Source organism: Oncorhynchus clarkii, chromosome 25 (genome assembly GCF_045791955.1).
Source record: "Oncorhynchus clarkii lewisi isolate Uvic-CL-2024 chromosome 25, UVic_Ocla_1.0, whole genome shotgun sequence".
Classification (NCBI taxonomy): domain Eukaryota; kingdom Metazoa; phylum Chordata; class Actinopteri; order Salmoniformes; family Salmonidae; genus Oncorhynchus; species Oncorhynchus clarkii.
The window spans coordinates 45,135,627-45,150,855 of NC_092171.1; the positions used below are offsets into that span (position 1 = coordinate 45,135,627).

Here is a 15,229-nt window from a genome sequence, read left to right on the forward strand (position 1 = left end):
ACGATGACTGAAAATGAACAAGATTCTACTGCAGACCAACGATGACTGAAAATGAACAAGATTCTACTGCAGACCAACGATGACTGAAAATGAACAAGATTCCACTGCAGACCAACGATGACTAGAAATGAACAAGATTCTACTGCAGACCAACGATGACTAGAAATGAACAAGATTCTACTGCAGACCAACGATGACTGAAAATGAACAAGATTCTACTGCAGACCAACGATGACTAGAAATGAACAAGATTCTACTGCAGACCAACGATGACTAGAAATGAACAAGATTCTACTGCAGACCAACGATGATTAGAAATGAACAAGATTCCACTGCAGACCAACGATGACTAGAAATGAACAAGATTCCACTGCAGACCAACGATGACTAGAAATGAACAAGATTCTACTGCAGACCAACGATGACTGAAAATGAACAAGATTCTACTGCAGACCAACGATGACTAGAAATGAACAAGATTCCACTGCAGACCAACGATGACTAGAAATGAACAAGATTCTACATATACATTAATCAATCAATCATGTCAATAAGATAATTGACTTGAAATCTTATTAAAATCAGCATTACCTGTCCATCTGACTCTGTTTTCAATGTAATCATAGGGAAGCACACTAACTGGAAATACCCTGTCTACCATTACACCAAAACGTGTTGGTTATTTATCAAACATATTAATCACTACACCAAACAGCACCAGTTATTCATAAAACATATTAATGATTACACTGCGGGAGAAAATAATGACAGTTCAGGAACAAGGAGCTTGTTTCAGAGGCTGCCTGTATATGGCCCTGTTGGGTCCCAGTTTATACCAAGCCTACTATATGGCCCTGTTGGGTCCCAGTTTATACCAAGCCTACTATATGGCCCTGTTGGGTCCCAGTTTATATCAAGCCTACTATATGGCCCTGTTGGGTCCCAGGTTATACCAAGCCTACTATATGGCCCTGTTGGGTCCCAGGTTATACCAAGCCTACTATATGGCCCTGTTGGGTCCCAGTTTATACCAAGCCTACTATATGGCCCTGTTGGGTCCCAGTTTATACCAAGCCTACTATATGGCCCTGTTGGGTCCCAGGTTATATCAAGCCTACTATATGGCCCTGTTGGGTCCCAGTTTATATCATATAGTAGGCTTGATATAACCTGATATTGAGTTGCCCCCCCCCCCCCCCCACACACACACACCACCTCAAACCGGTGTTTCTGGCACCTACTGCCATACCCCATTCAAAGGCGCTTAAAAATTTTGTCTTGCCCATTCACCCTCTGAATGGCTTAAAAATCCTTCTTTAACCACCTGTCTCCTCCCCTTCATCTACAGTGATTTGAAGTGGATTTAACAAGTGACAGCAATAAGGGATCATTGGTTTCACCTGGATTCACCTGGTCAGTCTATGTCATGGAAAGAGCAGATGTTCCTAATGTTTTGTAAATACTCAGTTTACATATTGTAACATACTGTATTCCCCCTATCAGTTATCTGGAAAACAGTAAAATGAATCAACTCAAGGTAGTTTGTAAATACATTTTGATAATATAATTGCACAAACACCAAATAGACATGCAGTTTCAAGAACTTTCCAAATAGTTAGGCTAATACTAACATTAAACATTGTAGAGCATATTATGTTAGGGCATCTAGCTCATTAGGATCATGCAAAGAGGATAACCAGCATCAATGAGTATTAACATGACTGTCATTATAAACATGACTGTCATTATTAACATGACTGTTATTATAAACATTACTGTTATTATAAACATTACTGTTATTATAAACATTACTGTTATTATAAACATTACTGTTATTATAAACATTACTGTTATTACTAAAACATGACTGATATTAAAAATAAGATAAACACAATTGGATCTATTTATAAAATGTACCAGGGGTGCAACTTTCCCTGGGGACGGGGGAGAGGGGGTCATGTCTCCCCAACATTCTGAAATTGCATTTTTGTTGTTGTTGTGTTCAGCCTGCTGGATTTAGGACAATTTGGACACCACAGAGCGGAATAACAGGTTGTGTGAAGCCTACTATATGGCCCCGTTGGGTCCCATTTTACATCAAGTGATCATAGTAGCCTAACCTATGGTCACCATAGTAACCTTACCTATGGTCACCATAGTAACCTAAACTATGGTCACCATAGTAGCCTAACCTATGGTCACCATAGTAACCTAACCTATGGTCACCATAGTAACCTTACCTATGGTCACCATAGTAACCTTACCTATGGTCACCATAGTAGCCTAAACTATGGTCACCATAGTAACCTAACCTATGTGCGAGTTGTGCCTTTTCCCTTTCAATCATAATTACATGTTTTTTATTGACTCACGTTGGTTGAGCACCCTCTTTGTTCCATTATCAATATTTATTTACAGACACTGTAGTAAACTACATTCTAATCATATTTAATGTAATTTCATATTTAAGTTAACTGCGACTTGATTCTCCGCCCATGTACTCTATTTAGTGAGACCACCCACTGAGACCACGCAATTGAACTCTCATGCACAACAAGGAGAGGTAGGCTACTGAAGATGAAGCAGCGAATTCTGAGTGTATGAATAATGCGAAAAATATGTAATTTTAATACAATAGTTAGGCTAACGCATATAAATCAGAAAGAAGACCATTTCCAAATAATCTGTGGGACAAAAAAAATATATATTCATCCCAAAATCGTCTGCTCAGATCAATTCAGGATTTAAAGTATGATTTTTCCTCCTGTGACTCCCACGGAAGTGGATCGTGCGTGTTCACGCGCTCTGTCCAAAAGTGTTCCAAGTCAGGAAAGATCTTCCGCGCTGCAGTGTCTGTGCGCAGATCGCACCCCTCTGGCGTCTCCAAAGACACATGTTTCAAGTCCACGAGCGGATAGATGACAATGGCTCCTCTTCCCTCTGCTCCGTTCTCCTCCATATTTGGACTTGTGCTAATACTGGTGCGTTTCGAGCGTCTGCAAGTTCTGAAAAGCCACAGACTTTTGAGCCCATGACGCACGTCTTCATATGCGGTGAGGAATATGATGGGTGACAGAGAGCTACATGAGTACATGAGGACCTGAGAGAAGATGACGAACCCCACAGGAGGTGTGTAGTTGTTACTGTATCCCAGCCGAGCCCAAGTCCATGAGCTCCATTCAGGCAGTAGCATGAGCGCGTTGGCCACACTGACAGATAACCACACCGCAGTGGCCCCCTTGTCCTGGGGTTGAGCATTGGTCACGTCAAGGTCCCCCTTCGGCTTCGTGTCCAGTAGTGTCTTGGTGTAGTGCACAACGGTAAAGAGAATGGGCACCAGGTAAGTTAGGGTTGGGTAGATCTTGTAGAACACATCCATGAACCCAGATGCGCAAAATGGTATTTCAGTTACGCACAGCTTGACGTCATGGTATGGCTGTAAAGACGTGAATATCGTAAGAGGGGTGGAGGAGACCAGTGATGCTATCCAGATGAAAGCCAGGGCTCCATAGATTTGCATGTGGCTAAAATATTTGCTATCAGAGGAGCCTGAAACAAAGGTACATCTTGCCCCGGTTGTTGCCGCCAGGGTGAACGTTTTGGCGACCAGGCAGGAGTGCTGAAACCAATCCGCTGTTTGGCACAACAAGCTTCCCAAGATCCAGGTCTGTCTGTAGTAGGTGACTGCGCGCACAGGTGCACACAACAGTGTGATCAATAGGTCTGTAGAGCTCAGACCGGCAAGTAGCGATTTGACTTCGGATGCTGTCCCGTTTCTCAGGTCGTGGATGAGACTCAGTAGTACCAGAAGGTTCCCTATGACTCCAGTCCAACAGATCCCTATCAGAATAACAGGGAGGACTGACCTGGCGTTCACACCGTGGAGTAGTTGAACTCCCCCGGCAAAGTCAAAAAATGAAACGTTCCTCGGTCGGTCAAAATCCATATTTTCTGTAATCTGTGTTTAGTTTTTAAAAATATTTTTTATATGCGGTAATCAACTAGTTCAAATGGATTGATCTCTAGATTTCTCCCTTAGAAAGAAAGATCTGTCCCTGAGCTGTGGTGCTGAAATGCTGCTATCTGATAAGACATCTATGTAGTGGTTGAGCGGACTGGCAGGCAAGCTATTTCAAGTGCTGCCGTTTATTGTTGTCGTCGACCACTTTCGTCATTGATGGCTGTGGCTCCAGGGTACTATTCTGAGAGGAAGGGTACTTGAGTGTGCTGTCGGCAAAATCTACACTTACATTTAAAAAAAAAATTGGCTAAAGGCTTATTTTCTAAAAGACATTCAATTCATTCAAACTAAAATAGGCCAAAGTTAGGACCTATGTTCAGTGTTCAGTGGCTTGTGTTGAGTAGCAGCAGCGGCATATGACCCCTGGTCCCGTAGATATCATATGAACACGTCATGAACACGTCATAAGCCTTGGAATTTATTTTTTGAATTGCACGACTTTACTTGTTTTCCTTTAAAAAAAAATACTGCTAGAACCTCATGGAGGAGGAAGGTGTGTGTCTGTCTGTGTGGGTTACAATGGCACCCACACAAGGCTCTCACCTCCTTGTTGAGAAGGCCTGTTAGGAAGATACATGGCCCACCATAGAGCTGTCTGTAAAGGGGAAGCGTTATGAACTACAACACAGAGATTAATAAGGAGACTGAACTTCTACAGGACAGAATAGGGGGACTGTAATGGCAGCGCCTCATTACTAACCCCTCAAATCAAGAGTGTTGGCTGCTGGACAGGAGGGTTGAATCCTCCAGAATCTGTACAGTCCTGTGTGTAGCATCACACATTTAGAGAGCTTCAGTGTTCTCTATTAGGTTATCTTTAGGTATGATTATTCATATTTACCGCCCGTGGTCTTTCATCTCAGTCTAATAATATCTTTTTGCTTTATCCAGGCAGGCCTTATTGAATTCTGTGGCACATGTGGTGCCTGCTTGCACAAGGGCACTCTGTGTGGTACTCTACTCAGCTAACTGACCTCTATACTCAGCTAACTGACTCCTCTACACTTAGCTAACTGACTCCCTCGTCTACTCAGCTAACAGACTCCCTCCTCTACTCAGCTAACTGACTCCCTCCTCTACTCAGCTAACTGACTCCCTCCTCCACTCAGCTAACAGACTCCCTCCTCTACTCAGCTAACTGACTCCCTCCTCCACTCAGCTAACTGACTCCCTCCTCTACTCAGCTAACAGACTCCCTCCTCTACACTCAGCTAACTGACTCCCTCCTCTACTCAGCTAACTGACTCCCTCCTCTACTCAGCTAACTGACTCCCTCCTCTACTCAGCTAACTGACTCCCTCCTCTACTCAGCTAACTGACTCCCTCCTCTACACTCAGCTAACAGACTCCTCTATACTCAGCTAACAGACTCCCTCCCCTGGGGACCAACAGAGAAAACACAACACAAACAAAAAAGCCAATAACGCTCCACGAGATTGTTAAAGAAATTAAAGGCGGAAATGTTCCCTTTTCAGAGATTCCAAACCCTTCGGTGAAACAGACGGGATGTAAAGTATGTTTTACACCGCAGGAGGAACGGCCATCACCCCACTGAGAATTAAAGGGAATACGTCAAGTAGTAAACAACGTATATTCTCAGAAAGAACACGTCAAGTAGGCCAGACCGTATATTCTCTTATAGAACACATCAAGTAGGCCACAGCGTATATTCTCTAAAAGAACACATCAAGTAGGCCTAGTCATATATTCTCTAAAAGAACACGTCAAGTAGGCCACAGCGTATATTCTCTAAAAGAACATGTCAAGTAGGCGACAGCGTATATTCTCTAAAAGAACATGTCAAGTAGGCCACAGCGTATATTCTCTAAAAGAACACGTCCAGTAGGATTAGTCATATATTCTCTAAAAGAACACGTCAAGTAGGCCACACCGTATATTCTCTTATAGAACACGTCAAGTAGGCCACAACATATATTCTCTTATAGAACACGTCAAGTAGGCCTAGTCATATATTCTCTAAAAGAACACGTCAAGTAGGCCACAGCGTATATTCTCTAAAACACATATGTCAGAGTCAAGGCCCGCGGGCCACATCCGGCCCGCAAGAAGGTTTTTTACGGCCCCTGGGATGATCTTGATTTATTATTAGAACCGGCCCGCAGCAAGCCGGCAGCCCGCAGATCTTTTACACGCACCAATACTACATTTCCCACAATGCAAAGGTGACGCACCGAGCAGTAGGCTGCTTCATTTCAATATTTATTGGCACAGCAGTCGTCAGCATCACAGTAAAATTAACTTTCAGATACCCATCAAAAATGGCAAAACGGAAGGTGGATACTGAGAACCGGGGGTTTCAAACAAGGTGGGAGTCGGAGTATATGTTCACGAAGGTAGCTGGAAAACCTGTGTGTCTTCTGTGTGGAGAAAGTGTGGCGGTACTGAAAGAGTATAATCTGAGACGACATTATGAAACGAAACACGCGGACAAAAACAAGAATATGGACATGGAACAAAGGCTACAAAAGGCAGAGGAATTAAAACGAGGCCTCAAATCTCGACAGGCTCTGTTCAAAAAAGCCAAATCACAAGGCCAGGCTGCTGTCAAGGCCAGTTTTATTTTGGCAGAAGAGATCGCTAAATCAGCCCGGCCATTTACGGAGGGGGATTTCATCAAAAACTGCATGATTAAAGTTTGTGACGAAGTTTGCCCAGAAAAAAGGCAACTCTTTTTAAATGTGAGTCTGAGCAGAAACACCATTGCCGAGAGAGTAGACCAGTTGTCCATCAATCTAAAAGAGCAGCTTGTGAAAAAGGGAAAAGATTTTATTGCATATTCCTTGGCTGTGGATGAGAGCACCGACATTTCTGACATTGCCCAGTTGTCAATTTTCATCCGCGGAGTGGACTCCAACCTAAGCGTGACAGAGGAGTTTTTGGCTTTACGTCCTATGCATGGCACAACTACGGGGCATGATTTGTATGAAGAGGTGTCAAGATGTGTAAATGAGATGGAGCTGCCTTGGGAAAAACTTGTGGGTTTGACAACCGACGGAGCACCTGCGATGTGTGGACACAGGAGCGGACTGGTGGCGAAGATACGGGAAAAGATGCAAGAGGAAAACGCGACAGGTGAGCTGACAGCTTATCATTGTATCATACACCAGGAAGCGTTGTGCGGTAAAGCCTTGAAAATGGAGCATGTAATGAGCATCATCACGCGCACAGTTAACTTTATCAGAGCCAAAGGTTTGAATCACCGCCAGTTCAAGGCATTTCTGACGGAGTTAGAAACGGAGCATGGTGATTTGCCTTATCACACAGAGGTGCGATGGCTAAGCCAGGGAAAGGTGCTTCAAAGATGTTTCGAGCTTCGTGAGGAGATTTGTCTGTTCTTGGACAGCAAAGGGAAAGACACAACACAACTCCGAGACGAAATGTTTCTGTGTGAAATGGCTTTTCTGTGTGACATTACGAGTCATCTGAATGCAATAAACTTGCAGCTGCAGGGTCGGGATCGTGTCATCTCTGATATGTACAGTACAGTGAAGGCATTTAAAACCAAACTGACTCTGTGGGAGACGCAGATGCGGAAAGAAAATTTGAGCCACTTTCCCAGCTGCCAGACCATGAAAGAGAAGCTCTCTACCAGTGCGTTCCCGAGCACACAGTTGGCTGATAAAATAGGTATGCTTGCCGCTGACTTTCGACGCCGATTTGCTGACTTTGAAGCACAAAAAAGCAGGTTGGAACTGCTCGGTAACCCATTTGCTGTTGACGTGGAAAGCTCACCACCAAACCTCCAAATGGAGTTGATTGACCTCCAATGCAATGATGCACTGAGGGCAAAATATGCGGCAGTGGGTGCTGCGGAGTTCGCCCGTTTCCTCCCCGGCACAATGCCCCAGCTGCGCATCCAGGCTGCTCAAACGTTGTCTATGTTTGGCAGCACATACCTGTGTGAACAACTGTTTTCTTTGATGAACCTGAACAAAACATCACACAGAAGTCGACTTACTGCTGAACACCTCCACTCAATTCTGAGGATTTCTTCAGCTCAGAGCCTTACCCCGAACATTGATGAACTTGTGGAAAAGATGGGACACCACCAAGTATCACCCTCAACCTCAAACAAGTGAACATTACTGTGCAATCACATATTTAGAGTTTTTACTCAGTTCAAGTTTAAAAGTTAAAATTTAATATTTGTTTTCACTGCATGTTACTTCTCCTTAAACAAAGTGTTGTTTTTGATTAATAGATTTTTGCACTTTATTTTTTTGTATTTCAATCCAATTATATTTTAAAAATATTTCAGTTGAGTGGATGATAGAAAATTGCTATTATTGTTTTTTCTTTGAAGTAAATTTAGCCCACTTTTGCTAAAATAGAAAATATAGTCTACTGATGGTGCCTTGAATACCGGTTTCTTTCATTTAATGTTCATGTTATGGGGATATTTATATAAAGGAAATTTGTCTTTTGTGTCTGTTGAAAATTAAAGATTACTGACAGAGCCATAAGAAAATATTGCTTTATTTATCTGATCATATTGTAATATATTTGTTAGGTTTTCAGTAGGTTCAATTAGGTTCACTAGACTATATGCGTCATTTAAAAATTTTTCAATGAACATTCGAACAGTCCGGCCCTCGTCTTGTAGCTGATTTTTTTATTTGGCCCTCCGTCCATTTGACTTTGACACCCCTGCTCTAAAAGAACACGTCAAGTAGGCCACAGCGTATATTCTCTAAAAGAACAAGTCAAGTAGGCCTAACAATATAATCTCTAAAAGTTGATGTGTGTGTTTACATACAGGGTAGGAATAAATACGTGCTGATGATTTGATTGGCTGCTCCATGCAACACCCTATCTACGTCCCAAATGGACCCATAGTCCCTATATAGTGCACTACTTTAGACCAGGCCCCTATAGAACCCTATTCCCTATATAGTGCACTACTTTAGACCAGGCCCCTATATAACCCTATTCCCTATGTAGTGCACTACTGAGTTGAGTTTGCTACTTAAGCAGAAAAGGGATAGTTGTCAACTGAGGTTTAGCTGTGGCACAGGCATAACATTCTTCTTTAGCTACTGATCTGGCCGTATATTGAATCCATTCCAACCATATGTTGGAATCCCCAAACCCAGTCTCCACCTCTATCACTTCCTTAACGTGGCCTATTTTTAACACTTATCTGGGATGCTTGATTGTTTTTATTGTTTTACTGGGAAGTTTAGCAGAAGTGCTCATGTTATTTATGATAGTGCAGGGTGAGCTGAACACAGTGGACTTCCTGCTAGGCCACACCGCCTCAGTGCCGACAGTATAACACATAGTGGACTTCCTGCTAGGCCACACCGCCTCAGTGCCGACAGTATAACACATAGTGGACTTCCTGCTAGGCCACACCGCCTCAGTGCTGACAGTATAACACATAGTGGACTTCCTGCTAGGCCACACCGCCTCAGTGCTGACAGTATAACACATAGTGGACTTCCTGCTAGGCCACACCGCCTCATTGCTGACAGTATAACATATAGTGGACTTCCTGCTAGGCCACACCACCTCAGTGCTGACAGTATAACACATAGTGGACTTCCTGCTAGGCCACACCGCCTCAGTGCTGACAGTATAACACATAGTGGACTTCCTGCTAGGCCACACCGCCTCAATGCTGACAGTATAACACATAGGCACATGATTACTACATACATTAACTGTAGGATCAGCAGAGGCATTCCTGGTAGTAAGAGGGACATAAAATAGGTTAATTACATTGTGTCTTCCAACGCCCCTGGGATAATGTACACTTTGCTGAAGCATTATGATGACTCAGCAACACAATGGTAGGGATTAAATGAGGTGGGCTTGGGTCATTGGTAAGTCATTGTCTCAACGCAGCCTCATAATGCTGTGAAAGGATCCAGGAACCCAGATGATTTGGGTGGATCCCATCCACCTTACAATGCTGTGAAAGGATCCAGGAACCCAGATGATTTGGGTGGATCCCATCCTCCTTATAATGTTGTGAAAGGATCCAGGAACCCAAATGATTTGGGTGGATCCCATCCTCCTTATAATACTGTGAAAGGATCCAGGAACCCAAATGATTTGGGTGGATCCCATCCTCCTTATAATACTGTGAAAGGATCCAGGAACCCAAATGATTTGGGTGGATCCCATCCTCCTTATAATACTGTGAAAGGATCCAGGAACCCAAATGATTTGGGTGGATCCCATCCTCCTTATAATACTGTGAAAGGATCCAGGAACCCAAATGATTTGGGTGGATCCCATCCTCCTTATAATACTGTGAAAGGATCCAGGAACCCAAATGATTTGGGTGGATCCCATCCTCCTTATAAAACATGTTTTGTTTCCAGAAGGTTTCAAAATCGTCAATAAATGTTACACCCACAGAGCTACAATAGATTACCTTCGAACTGCCCAATACAACGAAATTGACACACACAATTCGTTAGCGTGTGCCCGCTACTCCTGGCGATAGATCCAGGACCTCCCACAGCATGTAGTGCATTGTCAGATCCAGAGAAAGGAGGAGAAGGAGCCGCAGCTGGAGTCAGACACAAACGGTCCCGGAGCTGAAGGCAGAGGTAGATTAGGCACCACTGGAGTCAGACACAAACGGTCCCGGAGCTGAAGGCACAGGTAGATTAGGCACCACTGGAGTTAGTACTGCCGTTGCAGACACAGTCACACCATCAATGAAGGCACATTGCAGCGAAAGCTATTCCTTATGTCAATCTGCTCTGAACCTCTCGCAGTCACTCCCGTCCACTTAACATCATGCTGCTGCCTTCGGTTTCCACGACTTGTGACATGGGATCATGTTGTTGTGCTGAATGTATCGTGTGTTTAAAATGTTGTAACATTGTGTTTTGCTGCTGCCTTCTTGGCCAGGGGCCATATCCACAAAGAGTCTCAGAGTATAAATTGGTTGTTAGTTCTGAGAAGAGAGACATTTTACTCTTATGGGTAAAAATTAAATATTTAACCTTTACCCTTATTTTGACAGGAAGTCATACTGAAACCAGGGTCTGTTTTACAGATAAGCCTAAATTTTACATCAAATCAAATCTAATTTTATTGGTCACATACACATATTTCTCAGATTGTATTGTGGGTGTAGCGAAATGCTTGTGTTCCTAGCTCCAACAGCGCAGTAGTATCTAACAATTCACAACAATACACACAAATCTAAAAGTAAAAGAATGGAAATAAGAAAAACATCAATATTAGATTGAGCAATGTCAGAGTGGCATTGACTAAAATACAATAGAATGTCACGCCTGCTCCCGCTCTTCCCCCTGGTGCTCGAGGGTGCCAGGCTCCCCAGAATTACGCACTCCTGCCACCATCATTCCACACACCTGCTTTCCCCCCGTCACGCACATCAGCGATTATTGGACTCACCTGGACTCAATCACCTCTGTCATTACCACCCCTACATCTGTCTGTTCCCCTGCTCTGTTCCCAAACGCAGCATTCATTGTCATATGTCCTTGTGTGTTGACACTGTTCCTGTCTTGTTACGATTAAATGTTTGACTCCCCTGCTTCTCCACTCCAGGGTCTTACAAGAATAGAATACATGTAAACATTGTTTAAACATTATTAGAGTGACTAGTTGTCCATTATTAAGGTGGCCAGTGATACCAAGTCTATGCATATAGGGCAGTAGCCTCTAATGTGCTAGTGATGGCTATTTAACAGTCTGATGGCCTTTAGATAGAACCTGTTTTTCTGTCTCTCGGTCCCAGCTTTGATGCACCTGTACTGACCTCGCCTTCTGGATGATAGCGGGGTGAACAGGCGGTGGTTGTTGTACTTGATGATCTTTTTGGCCCTTCTGTGAAATCGGGTGCTATAGGTGTCCTGGAGGGCAGGTAGTTTGTCCCCGGTAAAATGTTGGGCAGACCGCACCACCCTCTAGAGAGTCTTGCGGTTGCGGGCGGTGCAGTTGCCGTACCAGGTGGTGATATATCCCGACAGGATGCTCTCAATTGTGCATCTGTAAATGTTTGTGAGTGTTTTAGGTGACAAGCCAAATTTATTCAGCCTCCTGAGGTTGAAGAGAAGCTGTTGTGCCTTCTTCACCACACTGTCTGTGTGGGTGGATCATTTCAGATTGTCAGTGATGTGTAGGGTCAAGGAACTTGAAGCTTGCCACCTTCTCCACTACTGTCCCGTCGATGTGGATAGGGGCGTGCTCCTTCTGCTGTTTCCTGAAGTCCACAATCATCTCCAATTCGTTGTTTTGTTGACATTGAGTGAGAGGTTATTTTCCTGGCACCACACTCCCAGGGCCCTCACCTCCTCCCTGTAGGCTGTCTAGTCATTGTTGGTAATCAGGTTGGAGGCGTGCAAGGCCACGTAGTCATGGGTGAACAGGGAGTACAGAAGGGGGCTGAGCACACACCCTTGTGGGGCCCCAGTGTTGATCAGGATCAGCAGAATGGAGGTGTTGCTTCTTACCTTCACCACTCGGGGGCGGCCCGTCAAGAAGTCCAGGACCCAATTGCACAGTGCAGGATTCATACTCAGGGCCTCATTGAATGCTGAACTATAGTCAATGAACAGCCATCTTACAGGAAGCGACGCAGGTACAGAGGACAAAGAGCCGTATGCCTGGTCAGGACACGGAAAAGTCGAGTGGGAAAGCTGCCGTTACCGTCAATAATACTCGCCAACGTGCAATCATCGGACAATAAACTAGACGAGGTACGATGTCATTGAGGAGTACACCACATCGGTCACTGGCTTTATCAATAAGTGCATCGAGGATGTCGTCCCCACAGTGACTATACGACTCACATCAACACCATTATCCCAGAAACCCTAGACCCACTCCAATTTGCATACCGCCCAAACAGATCCACAGATGATGCAATCTCTATTGCACTCCACACTGCCCTTTCCCACCTGGACAAAAGGAACACTTATGTGAGAATGCTATTCATTGACTACAGCTCAGCGTTCAACACCATGGTACCATCAAAGCTCATCACTAAGCTAAGGATCCTCGGACTAAACACCTCCCTCTGCAACTGGATCCTGGACTTCCTGACGGGCCATCCCAAGGTGGTTAGGGTAGGTAGCAACACATCTGCCACGCTGATTCTCAACACTAGAGCTCCCCAGGGGTGCGTGCTCAGTCCCCTCCTGTACTCCCTGTTCACCCATGACTGCATGGCCAGGCATGACTCCAACACCATCATTAAGTTTGCAGACGACACAACAGTGGTAGGCTTGATCACAGACAACGACGAGACAGCCTACAGGGAGGAGGTCAGAGACCTGGCCGGGTGGTGTCAGAATAACAACCTATCCCTCAACGTAAACAAGACTAAGGAGATTATTGTGGACTACAGGAAAAGGAGGACCAAGCACGGCCCCATTCTCATTGATGGGGCAGTAGTGGAGCAGGTTGAGAGCTTCAAGTTCCTTGGTGTCCACATCAACAACAAAGTAGAATGGTCCAAACACACCAAGACAGTTGTAAAGAGGGCACGACAAAGCCTATTCCCCCTCAGGAAACTAAAAAGATTTGGCATGGGTCCTGAGATCCTCAAAAGGTTCTACAGCTGTAACATCGAGAACATGGTTGCATCACTGCCTGGTACGGCAACTGCTCGGTCTCTGACCGCAAGGCACTACAGAGGGTAGTGCGTACGGCCCAGTACATCACTGGGGCTAAGCTGCGTGCCATCCAGGACCTCTACACCAGGACCTAATATTTGCCATCCAGGACCTCTATCAATATTTGCCATCCAGGACCTCTATCAATATTTGCCATCCAGGACTATCAATATTTGTACATAAAGGCTTTTCCACCGCCATTTCTCTCAAAATGTATTTTATAGGCACAAAAAGATCCCAATGAACAAATGATCTCTCGGCATTTATACAACTTTACCTCAACTTCCTGTTTCCATCAGAGCTGTCATGATTTGTATTATTCTGTATTATTCCATTTTTAAACTAAACGACGGAGGAGTATGGAACAGAACAGTGCATGTCGACGTCCTGAGTCTGAATTTAGAAAAACAAGGCCTCGTCTGCATCATCTGCGGTGTGCCTTGACTGATTTGATAAGAAGATATAGTGGATTCATCCCAAATCGCACCCTATTCCCTATATAGTGCACTACTTTTGACCTGAGCCCTACAGCCCTGGTCAAAAGTAGTGCCCTAAATAAGGAATAGGGTGCGATTTGGGACTTGACTCCAATGACTGAACAGAAACCCCCTGACAAGGGAAGGAGACGAGACACCCAGCTCCCTGAGCCAATGTCTTTACTTATGACTCATTCTGAGAAAGCAAAATGGCACCCTATTCCCTATATAGTGGCGTCTCCAATGGCACCCTATTCCCTATATAGTGGCGTCTCCAATGGCACCCTATTCCCTATATAGTGGCATCTCCAATGGCACCCTATTCCCTATATAGTGGCATCTCCAATGGCACCCTATTCCCTATATAGTGGCGTCTCCAATGGCACCCTATTCCCTATATAGTGGCGTCTCCAATGGCACCCTATTCCCTATATAGTGGCGTCTCCAATGGCACCCTATTCCCTATATAGTGGCGTCTCCAATGACACCCTATTCCCTATATAGTGGCGTCTCCAATGGCACCCTATTCCCTATATAGTGGCATCTCCAATGGCACCCTATTCCCTATATAGTGGCATCTCCAATGGCACCCTATTCCCTATATAGTGGCATCTCCAATGGCACCCTATTCCCTATATAGTGGCATCTCCAATGGCACCCTATTCCCTATATAGTGGCGTCTCCAATGGCACCCTATTCCCTATATAGTGGCGTCTCCAATGGCACCCTATTCCCTATATAGTGGCGTCTCCAATGGCACCCTATTCCCTATATAGTGGCGTCTCCAATGGCACCCTATTCCCTATATAGTGGCGTCTCCAATGGCACCCTATTCCCTATATAGTGGCATCTCCAATGGCACCCTATTCCCTATATAGTGGCATCTCCAATGGCACCCTATTCCCTATATAGTGGCATCTCCAATGGCACCCTATTCCCTATATAGTGGCGTCTCCAATGGCACCCTATTCCCTATATAGTGGCATCTCCAATGACACCCTATTCCCTATATAGTGGCATCTCCAATGGCACCCTATTCCCTATATAGTGGCGTCTCCAATGGCACCCTATTCCCTATATAGTGGTGTCTCCAATGGCACCCTATT

The 15,229-nt window shown here is 44.6% G+C and overlaps 2 protein-coding genes across 2 annotated transcripts in view; both read right to left on the reverse strand.

Moving 5' to 3' along the window:
* LOC139383331 (lysyl oxidase-like 3b) overlaps positions 1–15,229 on the reverse strand; it is a 288,262-nt gene that overhangs the window by 66,479 nt on the left and 206,554 nt on the right. The window lies entirely within an intron of this gene.
* LOC139383235 (G-protein coupled receptor 151-like) lies at positions 2,738–3,946 on the reverse strand. The gene has a single exon (XM_071127677.1). The coding sequence runs from the start codon at positions 3,944–3,946 to the stop codon at positions 2,738–2,740; it is 1,209 nt and encodes a 402-aa protein (XP_070983778.1).